General features: G+C 44.8%; 2 protein-coding genes across 2 annotated transcripts in view; both read left to right on the top strand.

The window, feature by feature from the left end:
- Nucleotides 1–20,045, top strand: part of LOC120552637 (NACHT, LRR and PYD domains-containing protein 14-like) — a 303,082-nt gene that overhangs the window by 111,530 nt on the left and 171,507 nt on the right.
- kmt2ca (lysine (K)-specific methyltransferase 2Ca) overlaps nt 3,173–20,045 on the top strand; it is a 120,969-nt gene continuing 104,096 nt past the window's right edge. The window contains 10 exon segments of the mRNA XM_039789913.1: nt 3,173–3,408; nt 6,271–6,283; nt 10,195–10,270; nt 10,863–11,328; nt 17,347–17,526; nt 17,842–17,864; nt 17,975–18,064; nt 18,209–18,318; nt 18,409–18,559; nt 18,811–18,982. Coding sequence (XP_039645847.1) covers nt 3,173–3,408; nt 6,271–6,283; nt 10,195–10,270; nt 10,863–11,328; nt 17,347–17,526; nt 17,842–17,864; nt 17,975–18,064; nt 18,209–18,318; nt 18,409–18,559; nt 18,811–18,982 — 1,517 coding nt within the window.

Consider the following 20,045-nt stretch of genomic DNA (forward strand, 5'->3'; position numbering starts at 1 on the left):
TAATACACTGTAAAAATAATCACCATCACCAAACTCCACCAGACTCCATGTAAATAAGCAGGACTTTTATCATGGTAAAACACACTTCATTCAAAGTGGACAGAAACTAAATAAAAGTATCAAATCAAAAGCCCTCTTGGTTCATCTTTCCACTGTTCCAAAAATCACCACTCTGGTTTGGTTGAAATAAACCCTTAATTCACCCATTTACATGTGGAGATATGCTGGCTCTATACACACTAAAAGTCCTGATTATTTACATGGAGTCTGGTGGAAATATGCTGGCTCTATACATGCTAAAAGTCCTGATTATTTACATTGAGTCTGGTGGAAATATGCTGGCTCTATACATGCTAAAAGTCCTGATTATTTACATGGAGTCTGGTGGAGATATGCTGGCTCTATACACGCTAAAAGTCCTGATGATTTACATGGAGTCTGGTGGAGATATGCTGGCTCTATACACGCTAAAAGTCCTGATTATTTACATGGAGTCTGGTGGAAATATGCTGGCTCTATACACGCTAAAAGTCCTGATTATTTACATGGAGTCTGGTGGAAATATGCTGGCTCTATACACGCTAAAAGTCCTGATTATTTACATGGAGTCTGGTGGAAATATGCTGGCTCTATACACGCTAAAAGTCCTGATTATTTACATGGAGTATGGTGGAAATATGCTGGCTCTATACACGCTAAAAGTCCTGATTATTTACATGGAGTCTGGTGGAGATATGCTGGCTCTATACACGCTAAAAGTCCTGATTATTTACATGGAGTCTGGTGGAGTTTGGTGATGGGGATTTCGGGGCAGTTTAATGTTAAACTAAAAGGATCTTACTCTTTAACTAAAAGGTCTATCTCTGTAGGGATCCATCCCATAATGTTATCAGACACTTAGAATAATAATGTGAGTCTGTCAGCAGCAACAACAGAACTTTTAGTGACTCTAACTGCTGCTGAACATTAGTCCTGTAGGGTTACATTACAGCTTGGTTCTGGTTTAATACTGGACCAGTTGCACTTATTGTTGTTGACATCAGTCACTTAGACACAAACGCATGGAGACATAGGGTCAAGGTTGAAAGGTTAAAACTGAAATTACCCTTTAATTCAACAAATCCTTTTAAAAAATTGATTTGTCCCCGATCAGAGTCCTTTAATATTGATTATGTCCTGATACAGAGGCCGGCCTGGTTCTTCTGCAGCAAGCAAACAGCTGCTTGATCCAAATACTGAAGTTCCTGATTCAGGTCTGAAGTTTATGAATGAAAGTTTCGGTGATTCTAAGAAGGGTGATGAAACGGTCCATCTGTGTGTCGTCTTGTTGTGTTCTTTAACCCCCCCCCAAACGTAGCACAAGTAGACTTTATATTTCACAGTTCCTGTTTTTCGTCAGATGTCAGTGTTTTCCCCCGCGTTGTGGAAGATTTAGCTGCGTGTATTTTGGCGAGGGGGTTTAGGGGTCTTTTAAGGTGACCCTGAAGTGCAAACAAACCACGGCAGCAAATCCTACAACGGTGGCAGCCTTTCACCACAACTCGACGGTCTTGGTTGAAATAAACCCTTAATTCACCCATTCACATGTGGAAATATGCTGGCTCTATACACGCTAAAAGTCCTGATTATTTACATGGAGTCTGGTGGAGATATGCTGGCTCTATACACGCTAAAAGTCCTGATTATTTACATGGAGTCTGGTGGAGATATGCTGGCATTATCGCCTACACCTAAAATCCTGTTATTTACATTGCGTCTGGTATATATGCTGGCTCTATACACACTAAAAGTCCTGATTATTTACATGGAGTCTGGTGGAGATATGCTGGCTCTATACACACTAAAAGTCCTGATTTTTTACATGGAGTCTGGTGGGTTTGGTGATGGTGATTTTGGGGCTGTTTCATGTAAAAGGAACACGCTGACTTATGGGGTCTTTGTCTTATTCGCCGTGTCCCCCAGAGTTAGATAAGTCCATACATACTCTTCTCATCTCCGTGGTAGGGGTGGGAATCACCAGAGGCCTGACGATACAATATCATCACGATACTTATGTCACAATACGATATTATTACGATTTTAAACCTATTGCAATATTCTGCGATATATTGCAATGTATTACCTTTTTTCCAACTTCAAATTTTTCCCAATTTCAAATGATGTTCTCAAAGGAAAACATGTCATTGTCAACATCTGTTTTATCTGTTCATCTCACTTCAATTTTATTGCTGCAAAATGGGATTGTCAGGCAGACAGACTGACCAACACATATATCATTAAAGATCGATACTTGGCATCTGTGTATTTTTTCCCCACCCCTAGTCCAGGGGGTCGTAACTCTGTCTGACGCACCCACCGCTAGCCTAGCTTAGCACAGATCCTGGAGGTAACAGGCTCCATCTAGCCTAGCTTAGCACAGATCCTGGAGGTAACAGGCTCCATCTAGCCTAGCTTAGCACAGATCCTGGGATACAGGCTCCATTGCTAGCTTTAAGCAATCCTGGAGGTAACAGCTCCTCTAGCTTAGCAGCACAGATCCTGGAGGTAACCAGCTCCATCTAGCCTACTGCTCCCAATAAGTGACAAAATAACGCCAACATGTTCCTATTTACATGTTGTGATTTGTATAGTCACAGCGTGTACTAATAACAAGGTCACATGACACACACTCTCTGCTCCTCACCACGGGGCTTCTCAGTTGCTGCGAGCAAATCCCTCCGCCCAAGTAGCAGTGCTTTGCCTTCTGAGAATATAGTTCCCAGTATGTATACCGTTAGAAGATGGCTGTGTGTCATGTGACCTTGTTATTTGTTGGCGTTATTTTGTCACTTATTGGGAGCAGTAGGCTAAATGGAGCCGGTTATCTCCAGGATCTGTGCTAAACTAGGCTAGATGGAGCCGGTTACCTCCAGGATCTGTGCTAAGCTAGGCTAGATGGAGCCGGTTACCTCCAGGATCTGTGCTAAGCTAGGCTAGATGGAGCATTTAGAATAATAATCTGAGCCTCAGCTCTTTAACAACACGACAGCCTTTCACCACAACGCAGCAGCCCAGGGCAGCATGGGAAAATAGGGTCCAGGTTGAAAATAACAGTAGTTACCCTTTAAGAACGAATGTTGTGTGCTTAAATTGTTAGGAAGACTTCTAACTTTGTTTAATTCTTTTACCCAGAATGCCATCTGAGGCTCAGTCTCAGGAGCCCCGGGACAGAGGACCGGCGCCTCCTGTCACTCGGGCTGGACGCAGCGCTCAGCTGGCCAAAGCTGCCGCTACAAGCCCCGCCCCCGAGAGGCGGTCGCGTGGGCGACCTCGGAAAGATGGGAGCAGCGGCCGCTCTGCGCCTCCCACCCCGACTCCTCCTCCTCCCCCTCCTCCACCTCCTCCTCCAACTCCCAAATCCAGGAAGAAGTAAGTCATGAAGCCGCGCTGAGTGAAATAATACATATCTATCAGATGAATCGTACAGAGCGAGTTAAAAGTGAACAATAAAACAACAAGCTTGAGCTTCTCAAGGCATGGTGGCTTTATCTGTAGTCAATACTGCCGGTAAAGTGAATGGTATACCCCCGAAAAAACATCGGCTTACACATTACAACATACGTTGCAGCACAGTGTTTTCATTTCAGCTCAATAACTACGTTTACATGCACATAATAGTCCGTTTTTTGCACTTATTCCGATTTAAACACTGTTTTCTGGCTGTTTTCTTCGCTCTCTTCTCGCTTTTTGCTCGCAGGTTTCTCTATAGAGCTATAAGCTCTACAGCTTCAGTATAAATATTTGGCAACGCTGTTGTAAAACCTTGTTGGCGACCCCCCCCCTCCTCCCATCTTCTCCCTCTGGTCATGTGCATTTGTTTTCAAAGATGCCGGCGATCGCACGGAGCCGTGTCCACTGAGGTAGACAGCTAGTACCAGACAGCGATCACAATAAAAACCTTTACACACAATAGCAAACATCCTGAGGTCACAATTACAAGAACTACAAAGATTAAACTGAGTTTATCCCAAAGATACTTACATTTAACAGCAACAACGCCAGGTCAGCATCGGATTAGCAGGCTTGTGTTTGTCTCGCCGTTCTGACAATGCAGCTCCGACGTTTCCTCGTGTCTGACTCCTCTCTCGCTCAGTCTGCCGTTCCCTCTCCCTCTCTTCCTCCGACAGTGCTCTCAGCCATGATGATAGCAATGTTTCCTTTAGGATTTTATTTTTTTTTTTTAGCAGTGGGGGCAGGTCTGTCCGAACAACAACAACACCCCCCCGCGCCCCGCTACCAAATGTTTTACATATGAAAGGGAGCTGACACTCTGCTGCAACACAAACATATACATTTATTCACCTCGATCACACACAATGAGGCATATTTTCAGTTGTGATTGAACTGTATTTTTGAGGAACTATAGGGCACTTAACCTCTACAACAGGTCTACACGTTTTTGGTGGAGCTGTTCGTTAAATAGTCGACTCAGAAGAAAGCCAACGTTTTGACAATAAACTCCATCAACACAACGGTATGTGGAGTTAAACTGGACGGGCCCAATCACCTCTGAATAGTTCTACTTGTTGTTACATTGCAATGTGAGTGCCAGCCAACTCACATTGCATTATGTCAGCAGGATCATTTAAAAGGCAACTGTGACTACATTTTTTTTTGTCCAGCCCTGTTTCTGATACCGTGGTGGGCCGCCACTACAAAATCAACCCAGAGCAAACACTGTGATAGCGTGAACAACTCCATCTCTGCCTTGTTCTTACGGCTAGCCGCTTCCTGTATGTGTGCAGTGCCGTGAAGCAATTTGTTACGTCGCTCGACCTGATATCACGCCATTCTTCCTGATAGGGCTGCACAATTAATCGAATTTTAATCACGATCACGATTTTGGCTTCCCACGATCAAATTTGCGTTATCGAGCGATATTTAAAATGCGTCATTCCGTTCATAGAACAGTTTTTGCAAAGCCAATCTAGCGCTCCATAAACCACTGTCTGATCACATGTCTCCATGAGCCAATCGGAGCTGTTCCCTGCCTGCACCGCGCAGCTTAGTTTCTAGATGTAGACAGTCACAGAGGACGGAGTAACGTGAGGAAAACTCCACAACAGGTAGCAGTCGGTCATCATAAGCCGGTCACGATGTTTACCAGTTTACCAGTAAACGCAACGTTTTGTCCCGGCTGTGTTGTTTTTCAGACAACAGCAGTGACCAGTGCTAGTTTGTGTCTTTTAGCTCATAGCTTTAGCAGCAGACTGTTGGACGTCCCGCTGTTGGAATCCTACAGTGAAATACAGACACACTACACTGTTAAGCAGTCAGCATTTTAGCCGTGTTTAATCCAGTTACTACTGTGGCTAACGGTAGGCTAACGTTACCTGCTGTGTAACGTGTCATTAGTGTTTACTAGCGTGACATTCAGCGATGTTTATGTTGCCTATAACGTGGGTTTCGGAGCGTCAGAGCGTAACGCAGACATGTAAGTGGCAGTGTAATGAGCCACAGAAATCCGCGTAGCTATTTCTTCCGGTAGATACCAGGCACTACATGTGGCGTTAACGTGAACAGAAAATTGCGTTGCCTGTATCTTTCACGGCAAACGTGCATGTGTGGAAAGCGGTCGCACAACAGCTGAAATGGCATACTCCTTCACAGTATCCTTCAATAAAGGAGGAATGTAGCACAATATGGATGTAAAAGCAGTTATAATTATATAATTATGTGACAATAAAATTTTGTTTTGGCTAAAATCAACAAATAATCGTGATAATTAATCGTGATCTCAATATTGATCAAAATAATCGTGATTATCATTTTGGCCATAATCGTGCAGCCCTACTTCCTGACGCTGAGGCCCAAAGTTGCGAGGGTGGTTTTTCTGCTCACAGGCGCTAGGGGGAAGCACGACGGCCACCATTCAACGCGAAAAATAGTCATATAACCATTCCAATGACTCCAAAGCTGTTCAGTAAAGGTAAATTAAGCTAAAAAAAACGGCATAGTTCCCCCTTTAAAGATGATATTCCCACTGAGCTGTTCACACGGCTAATGAAAGATTCCTCTAATATTCCCGTTGACATGTAGCCGTATAAAATAATTATTTTTGAAAGTGTTCCAGCGGTGGAGGACTTGTTGGACCGTGTGAACACAGCGTCCCTATTTCGTTCCTTCAACCAGCTTCTAGAAAAGGTCGCCTCATATCCAAAAACCTGTTGATATCCAAGTCTTTGATGTTTAAAATCTGTGTTTCTCCTCCTTATATTATCGGGTCTGCAGTCGGGATGGAACGGTATGAAAACATAACCTCACGGTTACAGTGACCAATGCTATCACTGTTTTCGGTATTATCGCGGTATTTTTAAAAGTGTGTTCAATATGTTCAGAAAGCACTGATAGGCCTACACAAGCTGAAATAGTTTCACAAAGTGTAACAGTGTTTAATTATATTACAAAAATATAGGCAAAACCTTATCAAAAGTGCAACTTTTAACATCAAAGGAACGAGAGATTTGACGTATTGCCGCCTTTAGCAGCAACTTTTTTCCTGCATGTTCTGCAGACAGGATAACTATCTTCAATCAACTGTCCTTTGGCATTCTTATAATTACCTAAATATGCCCATGCTTCAGACTTAGTCCTCTTAGAGAGCCGCTACATGTCCTGAGCGCTGTCATCTCCTCCTCCTGCCATGAATCCAACTTCAAGAAACGCACGTTGTAGGCTACGCGGCAACCTCAGGAGGCTGGGATGAGGCTGGGAAGGATTGAACCCACGGCTTCCACACCGTGGTAATCCACCGTGATAATTATATTTTAAATGAAAATAGTAATTGTTATCATCAACATTTTTATCGTGGTTTACCGTTACACCGGTAATCGTTACATCCCTAGACCGCAGCCCTGCAAACATCTGGCTGCTTGGTTTGTGTAGCGTAAGCATGGCAACGTACAGCGCTAAAGGCTGCTAACTTGTTGCTCTCTCTGCCATTAGAAGCTGCTCTGTTTTAGGCTGCAAAACGTGCATGCAGGCTGAAAACTAACCGTGTGGTTTTTGTCGTGATTAAGGTGTAAACGGAAGGAAACTCCGCTAGCTGCTAGGCTAATGTGCAATGGTAAACAATGTGTCCACCTCAGCGGAGAGCAGAGAGATGTCTTTGCCTTCCCTACCGTCTGTTATATTAAACGTAACCTGTAGAAATAATTCACAATAATCTGACACACAAAAGAAATCTCCCATGTATTTAATGGACTGTCCATCCTCTTGTGCTCAGGCTACATCCACACCAGTCTTTCCTTTAGGATTTCTTTAGCAGTGGGGGTAGGTTCGCAGGTGAAGAATACAAACAATCAACATCACCAGTTAACTTAAATTAAATTTAAGGACCTATAGACTAATACAGGACCTATAGACTAATACAAGACCTATAGACTAATACAGGACCTATAGACTAATACAAGACCTAAAGACTAATACAGGACCTAAAGACTAATACAGGACCTATAGACTAATACAGGACCTATAGACTAATACAGGACCTATAGACTAATATAAGACCTATAGACTAATATAAGACCTATAGACTAATACAGGACCTATAGACTAATACAGGACCTATAGACTAATACAGGACCTATAGACTAATACAGGACCTATAGACTAATACAGGACCTATAGACTAATACAAGACCTATAGACTAATACAAGACCTATAGACTGATACAGGACCTATAGACTAATATAAGACCTATAGACTAATACAGGACCTATAGACTAATACGGGACCTATAGACTAATACAAGACCTATAGACTGATACAGGACCTATAGACTAATATAAGACCTATAGACTAATACAAGACCTATAGACTGATACAGGACCTATAGACTAATATAAGACCTATAGACTGATACAGGACCTATAGACTAATATAAGACCTATAGACTAATACAGGACCTATAGACTAATATAAGACCTATAGACTAATACGGGACCTATAGACTAATACGGGACCTATAGACTAATACAAGACCTATAGACTGATACAGGACCTATAGACTAATATAAGACCTATAGACTGATACGGGACCTATAGACTAATACGGGACCTATAGACTAATACAAGACCTATAGACTAATACAGGACCTATAGACTAATACAAGACCTATAGACTGATACAGGACCTAGGACCTATAGACTGATACAGGACCTATAGACTGTACACACTATCTCAACTGGCTAGTTCTCCTCGTGTGTCTGGCTATTCTCCGACATGCACTCTAACAATGCAGCCCTGTTTCTGATACCATGGGGGGCAGAAAGGTTGCCGTGGGGGGGCCGCCACGGTCAAATCAACATAGAGGAAACACTGCACACTGCTACGTATGTTTTTATTTTCAAGTGCCGGTAGGGGGGGCATGGAGCAGGTAGGCAGAGCAGGGCAGGTAGGGGGGGTCACGGAGCAGGTAGGCAGAGCAGGTAGGGGGAGCAGCAGGCAGTTTGACAGGAGACGCGACCACTGGGCAAAATCCCGTGAAAACTATGGCGTTCGTGCTCGTCACCCCCCCACCAAGAGTTGAATTGTCTTGAACTTTTCCCTACACGAGCACAAGTCAATGAACAACTGATGGATTCTTGTGTTTGTGAGTTCACTAAAATATAAAACATTTAATTTTTGTCTCAAATGGTAGACATCTCTCCTCGATCAGCCAGCTGCCCCGAACACACCGGTCTCAGGAGACAACACAGACACTCGGGGAACAGGCTGTGCACCAAAACACAACAAACTACGTTCCAGCCAATCACAGCCAAGATGGTTGTGGGAGGGGGGGGGGGGTGTGGGTTAGTGACAGTTAGTCAGTTAGTCGTGACAGTTAGGGAAACATTGAGGGAGGGGTGAGCTGGCTCTGCTTTGTTTGGTATTTATTTGGAACGTCAACAGAAGTGACGTCATGCAGGAACTCCTGGAGCACCTCCAACAGTTGTCAGGACTCAGACCTGGGGGGGGGGGGCTTGTGTCTGTCAGACGGCACTGACCGGATATATCGGGTAACGTCCGTAATTACCGATACAGTAGTGCACAGAATCTCCATGGTTACCGCTCATTGATCGCCTGTCTGTTCAAACGAGGAGCGCAGATCCACGAGACCACGCGGGCCAAGAGTTTCTCCCGGTGTGAAGAGCCCTTCTTGAGCAGCGTTTTGAGACCGTAAAACAACTAGCTTGAGCTTCTCATACACGGTGGCTTTATCTGTTGTCAGTACTGCCGGTGAAGTGAATGGTATACCCCCGAAAAAACACCGGCTCACACCTTACACACGCTGCAGCACGGTGTTTTCATTTCAGCTCAATAACTACGTTCACATGCACGTATTATTTTGGGAATCCCTGATTGACATTTTCCACCATTTTCTGACAGTTTAGAGACCAAACGACAAATCCATCCATCCAGAAAGTAATCCACACGTCTCAGTAGTTGCAGCGCTAACGTTTAGAAATCGATTCATTAGACTGTATGACTATTTAACACTCAGAGGGAGTCATCTGAAGACAAACACTGATCTGCAGGAGGTCTGTCTGTGTGTCTGTGTGTGTGTGTCTGTGTGTGTGTGTGTGTGTGTGTGTGTGTGTGTGTGTGTATGTCTGTGAGCATGTGTGCGTGCGTGTGTGGGGTGAGATGTGTGAGAGAGGAAGTGGTTAAGTTGCATGCTGGGTAATGATCAGTGAGGAGGAGGTGTGTTTGCCGGACTGAATCTGCTCCAGGTTTTACCTCCTGCCACCACTACACACACACACACACACACACACACACACACACACACACACACACACACACACACACACACTCACTCTCTCTCTCGCTCTTACCTAAACTGCTGGTTAAAGTTCAGGTGAGAGTTGTAAATGGGTGGAGCTAATAATAGTAATTATTTATGCCGCGTTCCTAGGAGACATTTTTTTTATACACATGACATCACCAACAAACTGCTGCCCTGTGGATCTGATGACATCATGATGTTGTGATCATGATGTCATCAGATTGAAACAACGTGTTCAGATGCGATCAGCTGTATGGACATTTAAAGCCACAGTTGCACTTTAAAAAAAAAACTGCTCGCAGCTTTAGAAGTCACACTGTTGATCTGACTGTGTGTGTGTGTGTGTGTGTGTGTGTGTGTGTGTGTGTGTGTGTGTGTGTGTAGGGGGGTCGAGGCCGAGCCCAGGTAGAGGATGAAGAGAGCACGGACGCCGCGGAGAAGAAAACCCCCCAGAAAACAGGTACGTTTCCATCCGAGGCTGTTTGTTTACTGTGTGTGTCTCTGTGTGTGTGTGTGTGTCTGTCTGTGTGTGTGTCTGTGTGTGTGTGTGTGTGTCTGTCTGTGTGTGTGTGTCTCTGTGTGTGTGTGTGTGTCTGTCTGTGTGTGTGTCTCTGTGTGTGTGTGTGTCTCTCTGTGTGTGTGTGTGTCTCTGTGTGTGTGTGTGTGTGTGTGTGTCGTGTGTCTCTGTGTGTGTGTGAGTGTGTGTGTGTGTTTGTGTGTGTGTGTCTCTGTTGTGTGTAGCATGTGTTGTGTTTGTGTGTGTGTGTGAGTGTGTGTGAGTGTCTCTCTGTGTGTGTGTGTGTCTCTGTGTGTGTGTGAGTGTGTGTGAGTGTCTCTGTGTGTGTGTGTGTGTCTCTGTGTGTGTGTGTGTGTGTGTGTGTGTGTGTGTGTGTGTGTGTGTGTGTGTGTGTGTGTGTCTCGTGTGTTGTGTGTGTGTGTGTGTGTGTGTGTGTGTGTGTGTGTGTGTGTGTGTGTGTGTGTGTGTGTAGCCTTTCCAGTCCCTGTTTACTGGTTGACTTTACTCTGTGATATGTTTGTAATGTTTTTAACAGAGGTGACGGAGAAGACAACAGGACGCCGTCGGTCCTCCTCCAGGAGAAAATCCAACACGACCCCTGACCCCATCCAGGACCCTGACCCCATCCAGGACCCTGACCCCATCCAGGACCCTGACCCCCCCGCAGTCCCAGAGTCCGGCTCAGACCCAGAACCGGCTCCCAGTGCCGAAGTCGCGGACAGAACCGAGCCTGCAGCTGCCGGCGTGCCCCCTGCCTCCAGTCCTGCGTCCCGGGACCTGAGCCCGGCCCACAGCCCCACCCCCATGCAGGTGGACTGCAGTCCCAGCGCGGTCCCTATGGAGACAGAAGGGGGTGCGGCCCTGAGCCCCTGCCCCAGTCTTCCGGCGTCCCCCTGCCTGCGCCTGGAGGACGAGGACGCCCTGTCCCCGCTGTGCCAGCTGTCTCTGTCGGAGGACTCGGGGTGCTCGCCGACCCCCAGCCTGGGACACACCACCAAACGGTGAGACAGCGGGTTTTAGGGCTGGGATGATGTGGAATATCTATACATCTGTGTTGCCAAAAGCATAGAAGACACCAGGGCTGGGCAATATATCTGTTATATCCATATCGTGATATGAGACTAGATATCGTCTTAGTTTGGATATAATAATATCATAATATGACATAAGTGTCTTTTCCTGGTTTTAAAGGCTGCATCACAGTAAAGTGCTGTACTTTTTTGACCCTACAGGACTGTTCTATCTGTTCTATTATTGGCCTTTTCCCCACTTAGATATTATGTCCACATTACTGATGATTATTTATCTAATATCTAAGTGTGAAGAGATTTTGTTAAAGCACCAATTGTCAACCCTAGAATATCGCTGCAGTATCGATAACGAGGTATTTGGTCAAGAATATATCGTGATATCCGATTTTCTCCACATCGCCCTGCTCTAGAAGACCCAAACAGAACAACAAGGCAATAAGAGCGCAGGGCTGGGCATCGAGAACCCATTCCTACTTGGAGTCGTTTCAAAAATTACGATTCCAGCGGAAATCGTTTGGAGGATTTGGTTTCTAATCTGATCACGGGTTCCAGATTTAACATGCGCAAGTTCTGGTTTCCGTAGCGACCAGGCGCTTGTTGTGTTGCAGCCATGGAGCCCAGTAAGCGGTGCTCTAGTGAGGCTTTATTTTACGTTGAAAAAGCCCCGTCAAACTGCAACCCACCTTTTGAATCAAAATAAAACTTTCCTCTTATTTGTGAAATAAGCATGTGACCCGTTTCAACTCCACACTCACAGAATCGGAATCGAGAATCGATGAGAACCGGAATCAGAATCGTTAAAATCCAAACGATGCCCAACCCTATAAGAGAGTAAATCCATCTGATTTATAATAATGAAAGTAAACAGGATCATTATGATTATTGTGATTTCATGCCGGTCAACGCTACAATTAACTGACAACATGAGTTATATGAGTTACAGTTCTCAAGGACGCACGCACACTAAGGCACGGATACCAGATATTTAGAAATGATGGTATGGGTCGGGCTCGGTGACATCAGCGCGATAAGGCAATGTTTTACAATGGTGCTGCGGCTCCTTTTAAGAGAGGTGTGTGTGTGTGTGTGTGTGTGTGTGTGTGTGTGAGTGAGTGTGTGAGAAGTGGGCAGCAGAGAGAAAGAGGAAGCAGACATGTTGTAGATGCAACCAGAGCAGAGTTGGTGAATAAGTTTAGTACCCAGTGTGTGTGTGTGGTGTCAGACTGAAAGCCAAGTTCAGTCATTGTCTCACCAGAAACAGGATTTTAACCCCGACCTTATTAATGTTCTAACGAGGGCCCTGGAGGTAACCAGTCTCTGCTGGTTCTCTGACCACGGTGGAAGCGAAGCGATCAGGAGAGGTTAACACGCTGAACATGTTAACAGCTGATTAACGTGCGCTTGTTTCCCCGTGTGAGCTGATGAGCTCATCTGTTGACAGTTCAGAATGCCTTCCTACAGCTGCTTCACAAAAGCTTTCACACAAACACGGAGCCTACACCTTTCATTAGTATGAGAGAAAATTAGATTTTAACTGTCTGGCTCGGGCTGGGTTCGGTCACACACACACACACTCACACACACACACACTCACACTCACTCCTCACCACACACTCACACACTCACACACACACACACACACACACACACACACACACACACACACACACACACACACACACACACACACACACACACTCACACTCACACACACACACACACACACACACACACACACACACACACACACACACACACACACTCTCACACACACACACACACACACACACACACACACACACACACACACACACACACACACACACACACACACACACACACACTCTCACACACACACACACACACACACACACACACACACACACACACACAGATGCCACAACACGGTCTCTTTTTCCTTTCTCTCAACTTCTCTGCCGTGCAGGGTGAGATGCTAGGATCAGGCCTTTATGTGACACGTATACAGTGCTTGCAAAAGTGTTAACCCCCCCCCCCCATGCTAAATCAGTAATTTCATTAGCTGATTATCTCTGAGCTAGCTACTAAACGTTTTTTGACAATATTAAGGCTATGATGGAAGTAAACCGGACTACGTTTCCCTTTGGGCTCTAATCTGCTCCATGAAATGACCAACTTCTTCTCTTTCTCTGGGAACTACCAATGTTAAACTTCACAACTGCATTCCTGCTCGCCCTCTGATTGATTAGATAGAGCAAGACTCAGCCAAAGGCACAATTTTTTTTTAATTATTATTATAACTTTTAGGAGGGCTGAGATGGGCTTAAGGCCCCCAATAAGGGTCTAAAATCGCCAATGCCGCCATGTGTGGTAGGGCTGAACGATTAATTGCATTTGCGATAATATCGCGATATGTTAAAACGCGATTTCCTAATCGCAAAGGCTGCCATTTGGTCACGTGACTCACGAGAGCAAATCAGTCCGCACTCCGTAGTCCGCAGAGAAAGCATCAACTTAGCACGCTAACGGTACGCCCGTACCTTGAGCAGATTTCTGTCATTCAAACAACTCTGAGTTGTAGTTTAAAACTTGTAAGGGGTTTTATTGGGCTCCAGTCCACACATGCAGTTAATGAATACAGGCCGCAACAGAAGGCTCGGTTAGCAACGATTAGCTCTGATTAGCGGTTAGCTCCGGTTAGCTCCATTATAAAGATATGGAGCGGAGGAGACTGCCGCGGAGGGGTAGGGTAACAACCAGACTCTGATAAATGACGTTCGGGGAGCTGTCACAGCAGCGTGGCCACGGTGTTTCAACGGTTTTATTAGTACAGTTAGCTAATCCCACGGCAACACCTGCATGCTACTGCTAACGTAACGATAGCCTCTCTGAGCTAGTGCAGCGTCGTTGACGCTGTCATGCACACGGCACGCAACTTCATGAGGGAGGGAGGGGCTGGAGGCAGCTCCTCTCTGTGCGCTGTTAAAGAAAATACACCGATGTATATATTTTACTTATTCAACTGTCTAGTAAAGTTCAAAGACAGTGTTTAAAAAATGCAATCCACATGTTTACATATGTCTATGTAAATAATAATTAAATAATCTAAATACTACTAAGTGTTGTAAAGCCACATTTGTTTTTATATTTCTGCAATCTGCACTTTAGTGTGATTTATTTCTGACTTTCATATGAATGTTTCCACCAGGCTTGGTCAGTGCTCAATATACTACTGGGATTGAAGTAGTTAAATAAAAGAGGTCATTCATATAAATTCCGCATCCCCCTAATTTCACCATCACATACAGGCCTGGCCTCCAGGAAAGAACAGCTTGTTTAATCTATCTAATCTTGTGAAGTTCATACTATACAATGATTTATTGCTAGTTTTTGTTGACTAATACAGAAGACAAAGAGCTTAAAAAATAATCGCATATCGAATCGCAATCGCAATATTTTTTAAATAAATCGCAATTAGATTATTTTCAAAAATCGTTCAGCCCTAGTGTGTGGCACCTACCTGCTCGCCATGTGAAGCGCGTGTCGCCGCTATTCTCCCACATGTAGGGAACCTGGTGAGTTAACCTGCAACATGTCAGCTGTTTGGACATTCTTCAGCGTGTGGTCAGAAGAGAACAAGTTTACAATATGAAGACCTGCAGGGAGACAGTAGAGCGTGGAGGGACCACACCAAGAACCTGAATCACATCTCTCTGTAGTGGGATATTAGATGTGAGAAGAAGGAAATGGTTCTAGCGTTGCTCTTTAGATGTGTGTGGATGTCCCACACCAGGAGTCATTTATATAGTTCTGTTATATAGTGATCCATTATCTGTTCAACACATGTTCAATTAAAGAAAAGATAGAAAATACATATTTGTGTGTGCTGCAAAGTGGTTAGAAAAAATGAAATCGGCTAAAATCGGTATCGGCCTAGAAAGTTGTCATCTTTGCATCTCTAGTCGGTGTAATATCAACTGGCGCAATGAACACATCGCGACAAAGCACACTTTTTGTTTTAGTTGAAAGTAAATATCAGTAAAAAAAAACACCTAAACGCACACCTTGGGTGCACCTAAACAACTTTTGGGTGCACCTAAACAACTTTTGGGTGCACCCGAATTTTTCCTTGCGTCGCCATTAGCGCTGAATGGCGATACACGATGTATAGCTCTGTATTATTTTACAAAGTGGGCTAAATGTTCAGTTTTCAGTCAAAGCCACTTTTCACAAGCTCTTTTATTAAAACAGATTGTGATTAAAATAAAATGCAAAGACAGTTTTTACCAGTTTGAAAATATACAGCTGCAACACATGTAAATAAAGAGCCTAGGACGGCAGATACACAAAGCCCAGGCATCGGTATCGGGACTGAAAAATTTGGATCGGTGCATCCCTAATTATGATCGCGTTGGAGAAAATAAACAAATACTGCACACGGCCCCCAGAAACGATGAGTCGGCCTGTTTTGAGTTCTCACTTCGGGGTTCAGATGGTTTTTGAGGGTTAGTTTTTTCAGGGTGAAGGTGAATCTGTATGAAGAAGTAGGGATGCACCGGCTGAGTCCTGAACCCCCTGGTTGAGATGGTGCTGACTCCTCCTCCCATCCTCAGTCCATCAACCCAGTGAACACATGAATGAAGTCCACAGCAGTGTATTTTATATTTTGAAATTAGAAAGCTAACGTTAGCTAACGAGCAGCAGCCGGCTCCTGCTGTAGGAGGACAGCTGACAGCCTGGGAGAGGCAATAATCAAATACAATAATAAAAAAAAATTATATATATTTTTTTACTGTCATGACAGCGATGGGGCTGTCAGTTTACCTTCTCTGACTACGTTTACAAGCTGTCAATTTTCGGGTTCTGGTCGGGTTAAGGTCACTGTTTGGGTTTCTGAAACATTCGGAATAAGAGTGAGCAGAGAGTTACTCCTACTCAACAAAAGACATTATATTCATGGTTTATCACCACACTGATGAAGAAACTGGTTTCCTCCTCGCTCCAAAAGTGTGGTGCTGTGCTGCGTCTCGCCATGTTTACCTCTACTTCCTGTTTACTTCCTGTTTACTTCCGGTATACTGCGCGCAGGTTTTCTGGCGCATACAAGAAGTTCCTCTACTTCTTCTACCGAGACTCCTTGCAAATAGAACATGTGCAGAACACAAATCAATGTTCCTTGTGATGGGATATGCCGATACTCGTTTACATGACCAAAATTTCGGGTTAGAAAAGGGGTAACCCAGGTAGCATATTCGGGTTTTTAAAAACCGGAATATGAGCATATTCGGGTTTTTTGCCGGTGTTTACATGGCCGTGCGCGACCGGGTTATTGCTAATATTCCGGTTTTGAACGGGTTATTGGCTGCATGTAAACGTAGTCTATGTTGCATCTTCACAAGTGAGACTGAATTTGAAACGGCACATTGTAATTTCTGCATCTATTATCCAAGTATTTATTAAGTAATACAGTGGAAATTAGTAGAAATGTGAATATTTGGTTAGCATGTTGATTTACGGTGTGTGCCCCTAAATGTTCAGTGTGTATATGTTGTATTTATATATATCTTTATATATGTTGTATTTGTATATATATATCTTTATATATGTTGTATTTATATATATCTTTATATATGTTGTATTTATATATATCTTTTATATATGTTGTATTTATATATATCTTTATATATGTTGTATTTGTATATATCTTTATATATGTTGTATTTGTATATATATATCTTTATATATGTTGTATTTATATATATCTTTATATATGTTGTATTTATATATATCTTTATATATGTTGTATTTATATATATCTTTATATATGTTGTATTTATATATATCTTTATATATGTTGTATTTATATTGTGTGTGTGTGTGTGTGTGTGTGTGTGTGTGTGTGTGTGTGTGTGTGTGTGTGTGTGTGTGTGTGTGTGTGTGTGTGTGTGTGTGTGTGTGTGTGTGTGTGTGTGTGTGTGTGTGTGTGTGTGTGTGTGTGTGTGTGTGCAGTCTGAAGCAGTGTGCCTTCTGTTACCGTGGCGACGAGCCTCCTCTGGGACAGGGCCGCCTGGTGGTGTTCGGCCCGACGCCGGGCTACATCCCGCTCCACATCCTCAACCTGCGCGCCTCCCCCGACCGGGACAACGACTGCCACGACCACTGCTACCGCGGCAACCAGGCCCCGCCCACGTAAGTGGCCGCACTTCCTGTTTATGCTCTTTCAAAATAAAAGTCAAACTAACCTAACCTAATAAGAGTTTACAAAAGAGCTTTTTCATTGTCTGTCTCTCTCTCTCTCTCGCTCTCTCTCTCTCTCTCTCTCTCTAACTGTGTGTGTCTCTCGCTCTCTGTGTGTCTCTCTCTCCCTGTGTGTGTGTGTCTCTCTCTCGCTCTCTTTGTGTGTGTCTCTCTCTCACTCTCTCTAACTGTGTCTGTCTCTCTCTCTCTCTCTCTCTCTCTCTCTCTCTCTCTCTCTCTCTCTCTCTCTCTCTGGTGTGTGTGTAGGTGCAGCAGTCCAGAACAGTGTGGTAAGTACTCTCTAATCATCCTCTCCTACTCATTTTATTTATTTCCTGTATTCTTGTGTTGCTGGACCAGTCCCTGCAGCTCTAGTCTGATCAGTGTGTTGGTGTTTCAGACGGCGAGTCTTCCTTAGAGTTTGTGGAGCAGCTCGGACCCATCGGCCTTCCACATGACATCAACGTCCAATCACTGTTTGACCCCACAGGTACAGGAAGCTACCTTCCTCCTCTCTTTAACCTTTTCTTTACATCCTGACCTCCTTCAGTCCATCCTGACTCTCTGTCTGTTTGTCTGTCTGCCTGCCTGTCTGTCTGCCTGTCTGTCTGTCTGTCTGCCTGTCTGTGTGTAGGTCAGTGCTGTGCTCACCTGCAGTGTGCAGCCTGGTCAGAGGGGGTGTGTCGCGGCGAGGGCCAATCACTGCTCTACGTGGACAAAGCCATCGACTCAGGAAGCACACAGGTGAGTTTGTGATCAATGACATCACACACTGAGGAGGAATCCAGGTGTGTACGGCCTCACTAAGCCCCGCCCCTTCTCTCACCCGTCCAGGTGTGTGCATTCTGCCGTCGGCTCGGCGCGTCGCTGCGTTGCCGGGAGACGGGCTGTGGGCGGAGCTTCCACTTCCCCTGTGCTGCTGCCGCCGGAGCTCAGCAGGACTGGAGCCAGAGACACACACTGTGTACAAGACACACACACACAGGTACACACACACACACAGGTACACACACACACACACACACACACACACACAGAGGTGTACACACACACACAGGTATACACACACAGAGGTACACACACACACAGGTACACATACACAGAGGTGTACACACACACAGAGGTGTACACACACACAGGTACACACACACACACACTTAATATTAACACCAAAGCAGAGGATGAAAACTCTCTTTTATTAGCTTAAAATAGTTTTTTGTGTCTTTCTGTGTCCAGTGTCCTCGCAGTGTGTGTTGTGTTCGAGTGGCGGGGATGTCGGCGGTCTGTTGATGTGCTGTTGCTGCGGTAGCTGTTACCATGGCAGCTGCCTGGACCCCCCTCTGGCCCCCTCCCCCCTGTGCCGGGCCGGCTGGCAGTGTCCCCAGTGTCGAGTGTGTCAGAGCTGCAGGTAACCCACGCTAGGACAGCTTCTGTCTGCAAACAGAATCATTTCTTTTTGGGTTTTATTCTCTGGGCTGGCAGCCAGGAGATGTACACCTTCAAAGTAAAACACATTCCTCACCCAACCTTAAAGATAAACTTGCAGTGTTGCCTACTTAGCGACTTTTCATAACCCCTCATCGACTTTTTTCCCCACAAAAGCGACTAGCGACAAACCTGGCAACTTTCTGTAGAAAATACGCCAGTGTTGTCCAGCGAGCACGCCAAGGTATTTCTCTCTTGTGGATACCAAAACAGTCTCCTCTCTCCTCTGTTGTGTGACTGAGGAGCAGCCCCCCCCCCTCCTCCCCTCCCCCCCTGCTCCCTCCTCATGTGCAGCAGCCCTGCACGGGTACACAGTGGATAGACCTTTTCCTGTCTATCCACTGTCACTATCTAATACGGGGGGAAAAATGTCCCAAAACTAATCTGTACAGCCCTGATAATCACACGTTTGAAACGCTGTGGCCGACTGCGTCTCCATGACATCACTCTGTGTGGTGTCACACTTTGACTTCCTCTTCCAGCACCGTTGGGAGCACACACAAGTACAAATACACAAGTATTTATATAGTATGACGAAGAGGAAGATAGATTCACTGGGACATTTTGGCTTGCCTCAAAATGTCTGCTCAGAGTTCTACGTTAGCTGGTAACTTAAAGGGAAGGTGTCCAGGTTTTCTGTTCTGCCGTACATGTAGATGAACGACTCCAAGTACCAGGAGGTCTGTGTTTACCCGACAGGTATGTCTCTAGGGGTGCACCGTTCAGAAAATGTCACGATTCGATTCAAAATCGATTTTCAGGCTCAAGATTCGATGCAAACGCAGTTACTTTTCCCATGTGATTGCAGTAGACATACTGAATCTACACAGGAGGCCAAAGAAGTGATACGTCGCCCCCACACACACTTTCACTTTCACTCTCATCTATGTATTCATGGCTATTTAAGACCACTCTTGCAGGGCAGCCCCCCCCCTCATATTATTTATCTATTTATTTTTACTGATGCCCAAACCTAAAATCACACA

The sequence above is a fragment of the Perca fluviatilis genome, chromosome 22, assembly GCF_010015445.1.
Source record: "Perca fluviatilis chromosome 22, GENO_Pfluv_1.0, whole genome shotgun sequence".
Classification (NCBI taxonomy): Eukaryota; Metazoa; Chordata; class Actinopteri; order Perciformes; family Percidae; genus Perca; species Perca fluviatilis.